A 17827-nucleotide genomic window follows, 5' to 3' on the forward strand; every position below is an offset into this window, starting at 1 on the left:
TTCTCAGGGGTTGTATGGTTTGAAGCAAGCGTCTAAGATATGGAATGACACGCTGCATAAGGTTCTGATTGAAAAAGGATTTGATCCGTCTGTACATGATGTTGGGGTATATTGGCGAAGACACGACGGACGTATCGTGTATCTGACAGTGCATGTGGATGCCATCATGATTGCTGGGACGTCAGGTGATATCAATGGCGTCGTACATGACCTTGCTAAACACAATCTAAAGAACCTTGGACGAGTAAGGCACTTACTGGGCATGGAAGTGAAGTATACTCCAGGTCGTATGTTGAGTTTATGTCAAAGGGCATACGTCGAGCGACTTGCACAGAAGTTTATTTTGGAAAATACACGGTCTGTGCGATTACCTCAATATCACCATGAGAAGATGACTGAGATCGAGACGGACGTGACAAAGATCAATGGCCATAAACTGCCATAGAGGGAGATGGTAGGATCGCTAAAGTACCTTATGGCTTGTACTCGGCCAGACTTGGCGAGTGCAGTGAGAGCGCTAGGCCGATACGTGGCATACACAATCGAGAACTACCGAGCTCCACAGCGAGCTGTACGATATGCGGCACGAAAGACTTAGGTTTGGTGTATAGAGTAGCGTCAGCATATCCGACATTGGATGCATTCTAAGACGCCGATCACCAGTCGGGTCGAGAGACCCGTCGACCAGTGACCGGCTGCGTATTGCGCATGCATGGTAACGTATGGATGTGGAAAGGCACGGCCAGCGGCGAATTACAGCGGATACGTGCAGCTCTGAACCAGTTGCGAGCTGTGAACGTTGCAAGATGGTAACGTTGGTCCGTGCTCTAGTCGTGGAACTGGGATTTGGCTATCCGTACCCAGATGTACTGGTATACTGTGATAATCAAGACACGATTGCAGTGGTAGCCAACAACGACAGCACGTTACGAGCTAGGCACATAGCCAAGCGCGCTCGATTCATCAATGAGAACGTTCAAGATAAAGCGTTGGACATGATGTATGTACCGAGTGCTGACAATCTGGCAGACTTGTTTACAAAGGCGTTGGGCCCTGCAGAATTCGAACGCCAACGAGAAAGACTGAATGTCGAAGATGTATTCTAGGCCTGATACGCCGTTGAGACTATCGCGGAGCCAATGGATGTTTGTAACACCGAGGATACTGACATGTACTATGGAAGATGCGTAGTGCAACGGACTTTGTTCAGTGTGAACGCGTGCATGTTGCGTATGCATTGCAAGGTCGGCTATGTCATCAAAACACGGAATAAAGTGGGAGTACGAGTCTTCGACGTCAACATGGGTACACTTTGATGTTACTGTCAATGTGCGGACTGTTGCTAGGTCATTCCAGTTTAATATATTCGAGAGTAAGAAGTGCGCATTGAGAGTGGTTGTGACTATGAGGGAGAAGGCCAGATCAAAGAGAGACTCTGCGGAGGCCTCCAGGAAGGATCTACTCCCTTGCCTCGTGGGGGCCGGTAGTTACTGGAAACTGTGAGAGATTTTGGCCGAGGCCTTCCCTGATGCAACACAACTAGTCTTGATTTACTCACTTTTGGTTTTCCAATCTCTTGTGCACACACCATCTTCACTACACTTCAGCAACCGCTTGTGCTACACGAGACGAAAGCTCTCCTACCCCCCCCCCCCCCCACACACACACACACACACACCAAGTTTTTTAATATGCCCGTATTTACCGACTGGTCACGTGTTCGCGCCGAGAGAACTTCATCGAATTTTCCTCGGGTGTACCTACGAAAAGAAATTGTCCACATTTGCACGCGGTTCACACAGGAATTAGCTTCTGTGAGCTGTCCGTGTAACATTCAATAATATTGAGAGTTAAATATAGGCGAACTTAATCGCGAGGGCGACGACCCAGGTAACATTTGTATAGTTTATAAGCCAGGCACAGGTACAAACGTCCACTCCATCATGGCACTGGTCTCCCGGTAAAGTACTTATCCTCATATATGTTTGATTTTTTCAACACCCAGATTATTTGGTTTTGGAAATTGAAACGCCAACTGGATCCCTCATTAGCTCTGAAATAAATTTTAGGGAATTCCACTTGAGTTCATCACAGACATCACAGAGACCACCCAGTCGCATAATGTCTCTCGCTCCTTCGTTCATCGCAGTATATTCGGCTTCTATGGTACTTTGAGCATTTAGTCTCTGCTTCCTTGAGCCATACGAAATGACACTGTCATTGAGCATAGATACATATTTGGTGACTGACTGACAATCGATCTTGTCTTTGGAGTAGTCTACAGCGCTGTAGGCTTCGATACGTTGCAAACCATCTTGGTCGAGCTCGATATGACCATACAAAGTCCAAAGTTCTTAGTAGCTTGCAAGTAGCGCAGTGCACGCCTGACTTGGGCACAGTGAACCGCACAGAAGCACGACATGTACTGTCCGAGACGGACGGCGCGAGCAATATCCAGCCGAGATCCCGAGACGAGATACTGAAATGCTCCTACAGCTTCTTGATATGGCAAATTACAAATGTCAGTAGACGAGTCTTTGATGTTAGTGGCCACTGCTGTTGCTTCTGGTGTAACGACGCCATGACAGTCGTGTATATGAAATCTGCGTAGCACCTCGTTGACGTGGTTGAGCTGGCTGAAGAAATACACTGCCACTTGCACGATTGATTCTCACTTCTATCCCCAATAGGAACTGAACTGGTCCAAGCTCCATTAATTCAAAGCTGGTTGCTGATTTTCGGGTAATGGCTTCGCACCGAGCTTATTCTTCCATAAGCAGCAGGTCGTCAACGTAAGCTGTCAGATCCTGACTACCTCCCCCTTCTTGACGAGTGAATAAAGGTCATGGACAAATTTCTAAGCGATTATATCCAAGAGCAACGAGACGTCGATGCAGCGTCTTGTTCCAGACATGCTGGGCTTGTCAAGCCATATAGTGTCTTGATCAGCTGACAAATCAGCTGATTCCAGGCGAGCCACAACCTTAAGGTAATTCCATGAAGACTAGCTCTGCAAATTGCCCGTGAAGTAAGGCTATTTAACATCGTATTGGAAAAGAGCCCACCGCCGTTAAGCTGCGAAATAGATGGCCACTCGATTCGTGTCAAAGCGAATCATCGGAGCAAAAGTTTATTGTAGTTGATACCAAATTTCTGCTTGAATCCATGAATGACAGGCCGAGCCTTGAATCGCTTCACGAATTCCTGTTTGTCCTTCTTCCCAGTATACACACACTGGTTCCTGATAACCTGTGCGTCTCTAGATTCGAGCGCTCCGCATCTATCCACACACCATGTCTGCGTAGCAAATCCAACTTTTCGTCCATGGCTACCTACCATTGCGACGCAAATTTCGAGCGAATGGCTAGGTTTTGAAGTGGATGGAATTGGTACGTCTCGAGAGTGCAATTTCGATTCACCAATTGGTCGTAACTCGCTCTGCAAAACCTTCAGCACCTTGTGGACAGCGAGATAAAGCTTGAAATTATTCAACCGTGAACTTCTTTTCCGCTTTCTTCCAAATCGTGAAACTTTATAGTATCACTTTCAGCAACATTTACAACGGGAGAACTCACTGGAACTTCCAGTGGAAGTACACTGATATCAGGCTGATCAACAGGAGCCGGATTGGCAGGGGTGGTAGCACCAGGCGGCTCCACGACAACTTGAACTTGGTAGGTCTGCACGAATATACTATCTGTCTCTGAATCTAACCGTACAGCATCCTCTAGCTTCATTTGCATTAGTACGAGCGATACCCTCGCCGGAAGGTCATGATCGCCGTGATTGTAAACATTACTCAATAGCATGATCATGTAATTGCGCGCCACTGTGTAGTCTTTAGAAATGTTAAGATTCCACCACGATGAGTCGAAACTGCTCCACTTGAGAGATCCAAAATCTTATAACCATACGTAGCAGGAAATTATCAGATGAGAATTGAAGTTCCAACTCTAAACGACAATTTTTTTTCTTGGATCGCGCACTAGCAATGTGGTAGTAGGTCAGGCATCCCCAAGTCCTTAAACATGCAATATCAGGCAACTGACCGGAGAACGTTTCGTGTAGTGTCACCCCTCCTAAGCCTCTCGTCGCCGTGACGTTCAGCGTGTAGACAACATGCTGCGCGGCCTCTACCCACAGCGACTCCGGAAGGTTAGTCGTATGAAGAAGAATTCGAACCTTACGTAAAACGATTCCGCTGGCACGCTCAGCGACACCTCTTACTTGTGGAATGTAGCCATTGGCTGTCGACAGATAAACCCCCTCCTTAGCGCTGAATTCTTGAAGGCAGGTGTTATGCCCCCCCCTCCCCCCCCTTGATCCGAGTGTATTTCTTCAACGCGCCAGTTCTTAGCTCTTTAATTAACATGTAGGCGGTTCACAAGAGCGATGATTTGTGAATTTGCGTCACTAATGTGCCGCAAGAGATATATTCACTTGTATCTGCTGAATTCGATCACTACAAGCCAGAGAACGGTACTCCCATCGATAGTGAGCTCATTCACCGAACAAACATTCACTTGAAATCGTTTTAAGGGGTGTGTCGCATGTATCAACCACTCTGGGTAAGCCATTTGAACCTTCTTGCCACGAACACACGGAAGACAGCTGGATAACGTGTCTCCCTTTCCAACAGCAATATCCAGACCGTGAACAGCTATCTTCTTGTCCATGTATCGGATCGTCGAGCCGCTTGCATGTACGAATCGCTTGTGCCAGACAGCCAAAGGTACGGACTTAATGGGGCTCCCTATTGCACTATAGATAATAGATTGCTTCTTCCTGTGCTGCCGTGATGACCACAGTCAATACAAATCGCCAGCCTTTACAAACTTGAGTCGCATTCCTTCTCAGATCAAGAAGCAAAACAGCAGATCCGCAGGCATGGAGACAACGTAGTTCTGTTGTGTGTGTATGTTGTCATGCGAGAGCAAGTTAGCGGGTACATCTGGCACATAGTTCACATCAGGAAAAATACGCTTCCTCTGGTGTCCTGTTAGCTCGTTAACGATCGCGAATTCCACAGTCCCAGCTTGATTAATGACCACAGTATTTCCATTCGCGCACAACATTTCAAGGCCTTCCCGAATTGCCGAGATCTTCGTGAGCTGTGAGAGATCGTTGCTGATGTTCGCCGTCGCAGCCCTGTCCAACTATATCAGGACCTCCCACCGACAGAACCCCACCGATATTTGCTATAAACGACTTAAGACCAGACTTGCTATGCCGCCCACCACCTCGAACACCGCGACGATCGTCACCTAGTCTAGACGAGCCGCGACTACCGCTGTTCTTCAGCTGGCTACTAGAGTTCTGGTCGTCCTGCTGCCAGCATTCTCGATACCAGTGGCCCAGTTTGCCACACTTCGCACACGGTCGTCGCGGTAAAGCTTCTTTCACTGACCGTCGGCGGCTCTGGCTCTATCTGCCTTGATACGGGTGGTGGTGGTGGCAGGCATCTCCTCCAGTCGAAAACTGGAAAACCGCATTTGTAGTAGATCGACCATTTAGAGAGCATGTAGCATTACCACCGCTTTGAGGCACATTAGCACTGGACGGAAGTCGCATATTCTCCTCCTGTTCTCTCGACAATAGTCGGCCACGTACTTGACCGACTTCAAAGTCCCTGGCTTCATCCTTGTTCCAACCAACTCTGTACTTAGGTCCGGGAATACTTCATGGGTATTTGTGAGGGTAAGTCGAGCAAGTTCAGCAATTTCAAGAGGGTGACCAAGCGTCACGAGATCTTCTTGTAGCCGCATAACAGCGTCAAGGTACGTGTCAACACGCTCATATTTAGCCAGTTCCGCGCAAACATCGGAGCCTTGATCAGGATGGCGTTCCTGGCGGCGCTTCCAGTGTTGATTTCTTTCTCAATCTCTTATAATTATTGCACAGGATCATAGCTCACAAGCAGTCGCCTGTACCGGTCGGCTAGACGCGGGCCGAACGAGCCGGCGATGACAGCTTGAGCCTTGAGTCAGCGATCATTCCAGTGACGCTTCTTGACAGAGTTTTAGGAACGGTCTTGAACCACTTCTTCGGTCACTAAAGACCACAGTTATTGTACCTTGAGTACCAGTGAGCATGGACACTTCCAGGGCTGGGGTGTCCCTAATTACGGCCTCACTACGCTTATCCTTACTGGAGCGCTTCTTCTTGCTAGCACGCTTTCGCTAAGAGCTGCTTCGCCTTTCCGATCTACTTGTACTTGATTCAGACGCACTGCCGTCCAACGAGAAATCCGAATGCGCAGAGCTCGCAGAGCCATCGGACAATGGTGACGACGGTGGCGAGCCTGGAAGCTCCGACGCAGCTCCACTGACGCTGTCTCCGTCATCACTGCTGCTCCCCTTGCAAGTTAGCGGTTCAGCTTGAACACCTTCCTTGAAAAGCCTTGGACACGAAGAGAGACTTTGTTTGGACTCATAACCTGACGTTTGCTCGTTCTGAAGCTGATATAAAAGGAAGGTGAACGCTGTCTAGCGGGACCACAGCTCCGGGATCTTGGTTGCCGTCCTTGGCAAGGAGAAGGAGAATCCATAAGTGATAAAGTTTGTCCTTGCTGCAGCCTAAATATATTAAATAAAATTGGCGCACTACTCCAACATCTTATCTACTGGAACTTTCACAGCTGACGTGATCATACGAGTCACGCTGAGTCAGAGGTGATGCCCAACAGATCGCTATCCGACAAACCATGGCGGATACCAACCCAGCATTGTCACGTCCTACGAGACGTTTGACCCATCACATAAGACTCTCTCTTGTCAAAACTTCAACATCGTTTTAACCCTTTCGTGTTAACCCTTTTAAGAAAGTTTAAAATTCATGATTAAAAAATCCACAAAGTAACAACCCATCGGAATGACGGTAAGTCACACCAACCGCCGCATTTGCAACAGTACATGTACTGAACCCCCCTTGCGAGGAACATGCCCTCGCTCCTCGGAAACACCCATCAAGCTTCGCTAAGCTATGCAACGTTTATCAATCCCGAGCCAACCGATCGTCCAGGCCCGCGCAATGGCACACTCACTATATCATGGTCTTCTCGTTTGCTCTTTTCCTTTGCTGAACCCTTGATGATGAACGACAGCTAGCTGAAAAAGATATCTGGGAACTTGATCTCGAGAATCAAACGCGGACGGCACTAACCAAGCTCACGAGACAATATGAGAATTCAGGGGGATTGTTGCTGCGTGCTGTGCTTCGCTGTTACGGACTGGAGCTGGCCATGTGTGGTTTGGCTTCCATTGCGTCTGCAGCCTGTGAACTGGCTGCACCAGTAGTGCTGCATCATGTGCTTGAAGCCTTTACTGCACCGCAGACGGACTTACACGACTTGTGTATCTGGTTGGGGCTCTTCTTTGCGTCACGTCTACTGAATGCTCTACTGTCGGCGCATTTGGAGTATTATGTTCAAATCATTGGACTTCGAGCTACGTCGGCCATTAGAGCGTTTCTGTTTCTAAAGTCTCTTCGCAGTTCTTCCTCCAGCTCCAGCTCTGTCGAGATTATGAACCTGTTTACTTCAGACATGGGTAACATCACGATTATGATCCAGTACATCAACTCTACGTGGGTGCTTCCTCTTCAGATTGGTGCAATTGTGTACATGTTGTACTGGGTTATTGGTCTTGCAGCTTTTGCAGGGCTGGCTTTGATCGTGCTTTGCTCGCTTCTAGGAATGATTGTTGGCAAAATGGCCGCGGGTGGGTTTATGAAACTGATGCACAACGTGACCGCCGAATGAAGGTCATCCAGGAGGTATTTGGTGGTATTCAAGTCGTAAAACTCAACGTGTGGGAGAAGAAATTCTCTCAACGTATAGAGGATTGCCGATCAACCGAAGTGAAGGCTTTGAAGTCCCTAATGTTGATTTACTCGATCGAGGACATAGTTGTATCGACATCTCCCTTGCTGGTATCGGTTGTGTCGCTCGCAGTCTACTCGATTGGATTAGGAGAGACTCTCACAGCTGCAAAAGTATTCACGGCTCTAGCTTTATTCAATGCGCTCCGCTCGCCTCTGCAAGAACTTCCCTGCGTTATTCAAGCATGTTTTCAAGCCAATGTCTCGCTGGAACGGATAGCAGGTTATCTACAGAAAAAAGAGTGACTTTAACAGCACAAGTATCCTTCGTGTAGATCCCACACAAGAAGAGGGTGTTGCTATCGACGTGCAGAACGGTACATTGGGATGGAATACCGATACGACGGTTTTAAACGATGTAAACTTCCAGATCAAGCGAGGGGATCTAGCGGTTGTCCATGGCGCGGTGGGCTCGGGCACGAGTTCGTTGTGCTACGCTCTACTAGGAGAAATGCAAAGAATCGACGGACGTGTTTTTGTTCGTGGGAAAGTGGCCTACTACTCACAGCAGCCGTGGATCCAGAACTTGTCCATTCGTGACAATATTCTGTTTGGACACGAGTTCGATGAAGCCAAGTATGGAAAAGTGCTGGAGGCTTGTGGGCTTGTGGCGGATATGAAGCACTTTCCAAGTGGAGACTTGACTGAAATCGGAGAAAAAGGAGTCAACTTGTCTGGTGGCCAGAAAGCTCGTGTTAGCCTGGCTCGCGCTTGCTACGCTGACGCAGACGTGTATAAACTGGATTCCCCTTTGGCCGCTGTTGATGCTGCTGTTCGAAATGAGATCTTTGGCAAGTGTATTTGTGGTTTACTTGGAGACAAGACAGTTCTCCTGGTAACTCATAGCCGCGATGTGATTCGATCTCCAGCGGTTAACTACATTGTGAGGGTAGAAGACGGCACTGTGCATGGAGAACGACTAGCGAACCAGATCCATCGCAGTAAGTACGCAAAGCGTTGCTCCATGGATAAGACCAGCATTGTCGCTGATATCCAAGTATCCAGTGGGCGTTTTGTAGTGGATGAGGAGCGACAACAAGGACGAGTTACTAGTGACGTGTTTTGGATCTACTTCAAAGCGCTAGGCGGGGCGAAAATGTGTGTGCTGGTGGTCGTATCGCAGCTACTGTGGCAAGCTTTTCAGATTGGGAGCGATTTCTGGTTGAGCCACTGGACAAGTGAAGCTTCTGTTGCCGATAACGAGACGAATATGGAGGTATACGCTCTTCTAGGTGGAGGAGGGGTATTAATGGTATTGCTACGCTCAGTGTGTGTAGTGTTTGCTGGACTGCGTGGCGCTCGGTACCTCTTTGGCGCTATGACAGACGCGCTAATGCACGCTCCAATGAAATTCTTCGATACTAATCCCATTGGAAGAATTGTGAATCGCTATACGACGGATATTGGCTCGATCGATTTTCAGCTGCCTTTGATCAGCGGTGCGTTTCTCGCTGATTTCTTTCTCGCCGTATGCCAGCTAGTAACCGCAGCCTACGTGGTGAACTTTCTCGGCATTCTGGTGGTCCCGCTGGCTTGGATGTACGTGAAGGTGGCGAATTTCTACTTGGCATCGTGTAGCGAGATTACGCGACTGCAACGCTTGGTGTCCTCTCCTGTGCTGAGCCATGTGAAGCAGTGTGAAGAAGGTTTGCAGGTAATCAGAGCATTTGGTCCGGACTGCGTTTCTCAAATGGCCGACAAGATGTTCCAACTCATTGATCAAGGTGTCGTACATTCAGACCGTGAGCGAGATGTGGTACATTGTGCGCATTCAGCTTATCGGCTGTGCTGTTGTGATTGGCATCGTGTCTGCCCTGGTATATCTCCGCGACCTCTTGCCTCCTGGATTCATAGGGTTGGCCTTCACGTACGCGCTCAACGTTGACGCGGGTCTGGCGAATATTGCTCGCCAGTGGTCGTTCGTGGAGCTCATTATGGTGAGCCCAGAACGTGTTATGGAGTACGCGTCAATTGCCCCAGAAGGTAGCAACATGCTTGTTGAGATTGAACCAGCGATTGATTGGCCTCTTCGTGGGGTTATCACCTTTCAGAATGTCAACTTCAGCTACGAGCGAGGAGATCTCATATTGAAGAATGTGTCGTTCACGATCGGGAACAATGAAAAAGTTGGCATCGTCGGACGAACAGGGGCTGGTAAATCTAGCTTGAGCATGGCGCTTTTTCGGATCAACGAGTTAGTGTCCGGGCAGATTTGCATCGATGGAATTGACATCTCCACGATTTCGGTACGGAAGCTTCGAGCTGGGATGTCAATTATTCCTCAGGTACCAGTTTTATTCAATGAGCCTCTTAGAGACTACCTCGACCCTTTTGACCAGCTCACGGATGAAGCTATTTGGGTGGCCATCGATAAGGTTGGTATGAAATCAAAGATTAGAAATATCGAGAACCAGCTGGAGTTCGAGTTGGGCGAGAACGCAGGCACCTTTAGCGTCGGAGAGCGGCAATTACTGTGTTTAGCTCGAGCGGTGTTAAAATGCAGTCGGATTGTGGTGATGGATGAAGCAACTTCCTCAATTGATCATGACACCGAGCAAAACTTGCAGAAGATGCTGCGTCAGAACTTACAAGACACTACGGTAATAACTATTGCCCATCGTCTGACTACTGTGCTTGAGCTAGACCGAGTCATGGTACTCAGCCAAGGCACTGTCGTAGAGTTTGATACTCCGCAGAATCTACTTAACAACCGCGGGGGGTTCTTTTCTGACCTCGTAAAGGAAGAGGGCTTCTTGGGTTAGAAAGGAAATTTTGGCATTCTACCTCGTTAAATAGAGCATTTTGCTCAATCTTTAAAAAAACGGAAGTACGCAACGACGAAATTCGATGCGGTGTTCGATCATTTTTAGCTGTGATACTACTGCAACATGAATAATATAATGCCACTTCTGTAGTATGTGCTTTTGTTGATAATTTAGAGCAGGTCCGGGTGACCCATAATTCGAAAAACACGAAATCTCCGACGTGGGCAGAAGTGCTTCAAGCTCTGCTCGCCAAAGTGAGCTTTTGCTATCTGAATACCATGTCGCGAACACTTGCCACATCAGCTTTATATAACACGCATGTCAGTAAGCAAGGCCACAACGTCTCCGATATCCGGGATAATTATAATACCAATCATCAGACGAGCAACGTCCGGTTTGCTTGATTCAGTGGTCAGCCTGTATTCGAAGTAGAACGGGCGACCTACCATCCCATCCAGAACCAACTGTTGCTCGTAATCTTCCACAGTGTTGGCCAAGTACCATTCCAAACGACTAAAAGTTTTAAGACTCGACGCCTGACCCAAGCACATTGAGTCGCGAGCAGTCGAGTACGTCTGTACGAACTCTCGGAACTCGGATGGTTCGCGTTCAGCGAGTGGAATCTTCAGCAGACGCTTCTCCAGTACATCCATAATTTCACGAGCTTATGGTTTTCTGTCAACCGAGACGCAGAGTTTGGTTGTACCGATCACAAAATCAGCGTAGGCAGGTCGTATCGCAGAGTCTAGAACCGGAGCGAGAGCAGCATCAGTGACCGCGGTGTGGTCAACTCGACTCAGCTTTTACATCAAGTGAAGGCAGTACGCAGCCTCGGAGCAAATGACGACTCGGACATGAAAGCGGGTCGAGTTTGGGTTGCTGGGCTGCGAATACGACGCGACATCGTCCTCCATATCTTGAACCAGTTTACGGGCGTTGTAATCATCGTCTGTCTTGTCTCCAAAAGGATTACCCAGCCGAGTAATAATTGACACCGCCAGTTTTCTGAGCTTGTCCCTAAGCACAGTCACACTCTCCAATTCCATATTCTCGTTAATGTCAAAGCCATCAAATCTGCATCAAACGTATCAGCACCCGCTTTGTGTCGATCACGTCGTCAGTTAGTTCAGCCGCTGCAGCAACCATTCATTCTTCATTTGGGGGGGCCATCTCTTGCTGTATTTGTCCTTCATTTTGTTGCTCTTTGCCCTCGTGGGCTCCCGTTTCATGGGAGCCCACGTATTCTGCAGCTAGCGTTGACCTGTGTACTGTGCGAGGAGTAATCTGCGGAGGCAAAATGGCATCGCTTCTTCTCGCCTCGCCAGAAATCTTTGCGAAATATTCGGCTGTGAGTGCAGCAATCTCGCGCGCCCACTCCCTATCGATGGCTACATCACTCACACTTTGTCCTTTTCCGTCTTTGATCCGAAGATCGGCTCCAATTTGGAGTCCAAATGCCCGTAGGATGTTAAACAAATCCTTGTGGCCGTTCTTGACAGCCAAATGCGCAAGAGTTTCCTTCGTGTGAAAGGTGGGAATATTCATATCCATCATGTTGTCGGGGATAACGCGAACGATGTCTTCATGGCCCGCTATTGCAGCGTTGTGTACAGCCATTGTGTTAGGGTACATCCAGCGAGGGGTTTTCAAATCCTTTAGCTGAGCCTCCTCCCGGCAGTGCAGCGTTGGCTAAATGATGAGAGCTCCCATTTGAATCATCCAGTCGACCAGATCAGCAGCAGAAGCAGGCTACAGAGTTCGCGATACTTTGTAGCATCGTGTGGGTCTGGATCACTCGAGATCAATCCCAATAAGTTCGGATCCTTCTTGAGCTCTGCCTTTAAGTAGCTCAGATCGCTTGCACTTAGTGGACCATCGCTTTCTCGCAGCAGCTTCATCAAATCTTCAAACACTTGCTCGGAATCATCTCTCCTCGTGTCTGGGTCTGGACCTCCATACTCCTGGGTGACAAAGTCTGGCTGAGCTAAATACGTAAAGTATATCTGTTCACAGACTTCAGACGTAGTCGAGAATTTAGCGTTGATCACAGCAGCAATCTCACTGCACAGCTTCTTGCCAAGCAAGGCATCCATAGCCACTGTAGCAGACATTGCACCTGGTATTGCGCTGATATCAATCGACCCGTCTGACTGCAAGGCGTCCAGGGCAGCGGCATCGCCTTCCTCATCACCGATTCTTCCAAAGCCCGACTTAATCTCTGCTGACGAGACTCCCCAGCTACCGAGTTGTCCATGATGCTACTGAAGCAATTATGCTGTCCCAGCACTCGGACCAACTCGGGAAACAGATCTGTGAGATCTTCGTTCAGCTTCAGTAAATCACGAGACAGCACGCGCGTCTCAAATAATTCTCTCGAGCAAAGGTTTGCCACGTCTTCCAGCATATCCTTCCATGATCCACCCTTCAAAATGGACTTGTCGTTCAGCCTACTCAGTCGGAATATCTCCGAGACATCACTCAAGTGGAACGCCTTCTTTTTCTTATAAGCTTCACTCGGGGCAGGCAGCTCCTCGCCGCGATACACTGCTTCGATCAGATTAACGCGTAGATTCGAGCTAATCAGATACGTACGATAGTAAGCACCGTGTATCGCCGCAGCTCGAGAAGGAGCAAAGACTTCTTGACCGTATACATCGTACACATCGTCGAAAAAAGGATTCCGCTCCAGATGTCCTTCCTGCACCAGCGCGTTGTACAAATGACCGAATGCGCGGAGCTTCGACGTGGCAAACAGGACTTCGTTCGCGATGTGTAAGTACTGGAACTGATGATTTAGCGCCGTAAGACCCGCGAACAGAGGGTTCGCACGCGCAATGTGGTAAAGCGGCACAAAGTGTTTGATCTCTCCAGTGCAGCGCTCCAGAAGACTATTGGCTTTGTTGTAAGCTAGCAACGCCTTCCTGTGTTCCACTGCCTCTTCGATCCGCTTCTGCAAGTCCTTCGAGTGCTGGAACGTGAGACTGACGTTGCGACCGAGACCTCGACGTCCTTGCAAAGCAGCCACAAATTTCATCCAACAGATGCACGCAAACGCCACTGGGAGTGTCACCTCTCGCGTCTTGAAGAACGTATCCATGATCGCCATGAACGGGCCCAACGGAGCCAAGTCGCGTCCCAGCCGTACAGCCACCTTTCTATCAGCGAGAGCGTTATACAGCAGTGGCAACTGTTGCATGAGAAAAAAAAATCTGTCATTGTTGGTATCTGGCATCAAGACATAACGTGGCGTTCGGTCTTCTCCGTAGAGATGTAGACGAATGTCGACGGGTCCGCTGCGGTTTCCTTCACCACATCATTAAGCGCCTCTAGCTGCACACGCTGGCCAGCGTGCCGGCCTTTACCGTGTGCACGCAGCAGCATGTCCAGAAAGAAGGTTGTGGGGCCGCTTGTACTGCGCGTACTTGCCCGCCAGAAATGTCTTTCGGGTGAAACACTTCTTCGAGTTTCTTCAACCCATTCAACTGCAACTTCTGTGTACCACACCTTTTTTTTAAAAAACCAAAACAATCACATCATTTAATCCACGACTTCAATAGCAACGGGTGCCAAGATGTGCCGATGTGTGAGAGTAATGCAATGAACGTGCCGTTGGATCCAAGAGTGGGCAACCTCCAGAGGCAGACGGAGTTGCTTCCACAACACTCGTCTTGCCACTTCTCATCTTCTTTTTGCTTGAGCGTTTCCTTGACCTCTTCTGAATGTTGGGACTGGTGCACCCAGGTGTACTTATTAAGTCTTGTTCATCGCTCTGAATAGCTGCTAATTTACGCCGTCGTTCTGTCTCCTCTAAACAATCATCACGCTTGCCAACGCTGTTGAAAGGCGTTCTACCAAGTCGCACAGAGTATGCAGCGATAACACGAGCCCAATCTGCGTCAGCAGTCATAGCACACGCACATCTCCCGCCTCGGTCTTTAGCGAGAAGATCAGCTCCAAACCAAACCAGAGTGTTGAACAAACGTCGATGCCCATGCTTAACAGCCAAGTGCGCAAGTGTTTCTTTTGTGTGGAGTGTAGGCGTATTTAGATCCGCAAACTGGTCTGCTTCGAGAAGAATCTGGACGATGTCTCCGTATCCTGCACGTGCTGCACTGTGCACAGCCATTGCGTTGGACAAAAGTACTTTGGAGCACGTGACATCGTTCTGTTGCGGTTGCTTTTGACCGTGAAAAGTCGGTTGAAGAACTAGGGCTCCCATCTGAATCATCCACTCCACCAATTCAGCATCGTGTGCTGATCCTGCCGCGGCTTGATGAAGTAAAGTGCAAAGCCTGTTATCGTCTAGCGCATTGGTACTGTCCTCAACGGTGTCAAGACATGCCGGAGTCGGTTCAATCATACCCAACAGTCCAGAATTCTTCTTGATTTCCGCCTTGATGAAGCTGCGATCGCTTTTAGAAAGTGGACCATTACTGCCTTGAAGCAACTTCATAAGTTTGAAGAAAATTTGCTCACAATTGTCATTCTCAACCCTTGACTTGTCTGACTTCAAGTCAAATTCTTGAGAAATAAAATCTGGACGAGACAGAATCGTAAAGATCTTTTCACTCCTGACCGTCGATGAGGTTGAAAATGTTTTTCTGATCACAGCGGCAGCCTTCTTGCACATATCCACCGGCCCTCCAAAGTCAGGACCCCCATGATCACTCTGCAATCCGTCGAGGAGCTGGAGTAAAATCATAATCACCCCGTCTTCCATTTTCTGCTGCTCAATCAGATCAGCCCCAGTGTCGGTGATCGTTTGGCCATACCAGTCTCCCTCTTTCAACTCAGCACACAGTTCAACGTACACATTCGCGAGTTCGTCGTTCAGTTTCAGGAGATCGCGTGACAGCACACGAGTTTGAGACAGCTCTTTTGAACAAATGTTCGCAGCGTCGTCCAGGATTGACGCCCAAGAGGAACGATTTAAGCCTGATTTGTCGTTCCTAACCATCAGTCGGTAAGTATCGGACACGTCACTCAGGTGAAGCACCTTTCGTTTCTTAAACTTTTCGTTTCCAGCTGGTAAACCTTCACCGCGGCACAACGCATCGACTGAGGCCGATCTCAAGTCGACACTTAGCAGCAGAGTACGATAATACGAACCACGCGTAGCAGCATCTCGAGATGGCGTAAAGATCATCTCGCTGTAGACTTCCAGTAGATCGTCCAAGGACGAAATCTGCTCGAGATACCCTTCTTTCACAAGGGCATTGTAGACGTGACCAAAAGACCGAAATCTTGACGTAACCAGCAGAATTTCGCTCGCCATGTGCAAGTACTTGAAGTGATGATCCAGCATTGTGAGCCCTGCCAGCAACGGATTCGCACGCGACAAATAGCGACGCCCAGTTGATCGTTTGATCTCGTCTGCGCAAAGCTGAAGCAAGTTGTTGGATTTATTGTGAGCCTTCCGAACTGTACCCTTTGCCACAGTTTCCTTAATGTTTCTCATCAGCTCTGTCGAGTGCCTGAAGGTCAGGCTAACGTTGCGACCTAGTCCTACATCTCCTTGTAATGCTGCAACGGATTTTATCCAACAGATACACGTGAACACTACTGGGACTGTAACCTCTCGACAAGTGAAGTATTTCTCCATAAGCACCATGAATGATTCCATGGGTGCAGACGAATCGTGTCCGGATCCGGTAGTAACCTTCTTCTCCATTATCGTTTTATGCAGGAGCGGCAACTGCTGTAGTAGGAAAACATTCATCTTGCTGGGATCTGGTAGCAGTACGTAGTGTGGTGTCCGATCTTCACTGTATACTTCACCAAAGCAGCCAGTTGGGACCTCTAGGCTCTTCGTAGTATCGATGGGTAGAGCAGTGAGAAAGCTGGCCAAGGTAGTTCCCACACCCAGGAAATCCATCAGAAACATTCCAGGAACGTATGGCACCGCTCCGTCACCATTGAGCAGCGAGTCCTGTAGATCTGTCAAATACTTGGTGTGTATTGTTGCCATTCGATGCCTGAATTTCACCGGGTCAATATTCCGAACGACGTTGTACATGTCTTCACTCGTGCGCAGTGCCGGATATTTCAGTTGCAGTTGAGCCGTGAGCGCACTAGCAGAGTCCATTGCTAGCTTCGCCACCACCGTAGCCTCAACCAACGTGCGCTCCTCTCTCTTCACTTCTCCGTAAGCTTTACAGACACCTTGCATCAATTCGTCCAACTCCGAGAAAAAGCAAACCACTTCAACCTTCATTCCATCTGCAAATGCCTCCTGAAGCACAGGATTCCTATCGACCTTTGTAGCCTTGGGAAGTTGTTTTGCTGTCGAGAACGAGTCTTCGTCCGGCAAGTACTCGTCATCCACTTCCAGCACTTCGTAATAATTCTCCCGCTCAGAAATTTCCAACTGCACAATAGTTTTTGATCGTCCCATTACAACGCTCTTCAAAGCCCTGTGCCAGTTACGCAGTAGTTCTACGAAATGCTGGTGGCTAGCTTGCCCTTCATCGTGCTCAGAGAAGAATGAGGCCACATGTTCGCGCAATTCTATTGCGTATTGACAGGCTGCGAGCGCCTTTGAGCACTCTTGCAGAAGCTCTGTTGTGAGAGTCGACGGATTCGCTAGGATCTCCTCGACCACGTCGTTGAACGTCTCGAGCTGCAAGTTATTGCCACCTCGTTCTCTTCTTCCAGCACGCGCCAGCCAATTAAGAAAGAAGGCGGTGGCACGCTTGTATCGCGCGTATTTGCCCACTGGAAATGATTGCGAGGTCATCATCATCTTCGGATTCTGTGCTCTGCTGCAAATTGACGAGTGGTGTGCGCTAAATGCATCGCGTAAAACATCATCTCGGGTGAGAAGGATGTTGAAATGGCAAGAATGAGCAAATGTGTCTTTCAACAATAATGTTAAGACAAAAACTGTAATAATAGTGTAGCCGTTTACTTAAAAGAATTTATCAATTAATGCTACTGGTTTTTTATTGTTGAATTGGCAGCTACCAGTACTACCACCGGTACTTAAATAGTTGTTCTACTACCGGTACTATACCGGACCTGCAAATCTGCTACCAGTACAATTTTAGACTCCGCTCAGAAACTAAAAGGGTTAACCTTATAAGATCCCAACGGCTATCAAGTAAGTAAGTTTAGGTTATTATTTTGCAAATCATTATAATCTCGTAATTTCTAACTAAAATAGTACCAATAGTAGGACCGCGTTT

General features: G+C 48.4%; 2 protein-coding genes across 2 annotated transcripts; one reads left to right on the plus strand and one right to left on the minus strand.

The window, feature by feature from the left end:
• Positions 1-6870: 6870 nt before the first annotated feature.
• PITG_01356 (ATP-binding Cassette (ABC) Superfamily) lies at positions 6871-10557 on the plus strand (the record flags this gene model as incomplete). The annotated part of the gene is made up of 7 exons (XM_002907981.1): positions 6871-6876; positions 7103-7718; positions 8154-8819; positions 8898-9317; positions 9356-9417; positions 9618-10478; positions 10522-10557. 7 exons carry the CDS (start codon positions 6871-6873, stop codon positions 10555-10557), a joined length of 2667 nt encoding a protein of 888 aa, XP_002908027.1.
• An 889-nt stretch (positions 10558-11446) lies between these two features.
• Positions 11447-17385, minus strand: PITG_01357 (uncharacterized protein; the record flags this gene model as incomplete). The annotated part of the gene is made up of 7 exons (XM_002907982.1): positions 11447-11717; positions 12019-12235; positions 12397-12646; positions 12835-13798; positions 14307-14358; positions 15006-15578; positions 15753-17385. 7 exons carry the CDS (start codon positions 17383-17385, stop codon positions 11447-11449), a joined length of 3960 nt encoding a protein of 1319 aa, XP_002908028.1.
• Between the last annotated feature and the right edge of the window lie 442 nt (positions 17386-17827).

Source organism: Phytophthora infestans, genomic scaffold (genome assembly GCF_000142945.1).
Source record: "Phytophthora infestans T30-4 supercont1.2 genomic scaffold, whole genome shotgun sequence".
In the NCBI taxonomy this organism is placed as follows: Eukaryota; Oomycota; class Peronosporomycetes; order Peronosporales; family Peronosporaceae; genus Phytophthora; species Phytophthora infestans.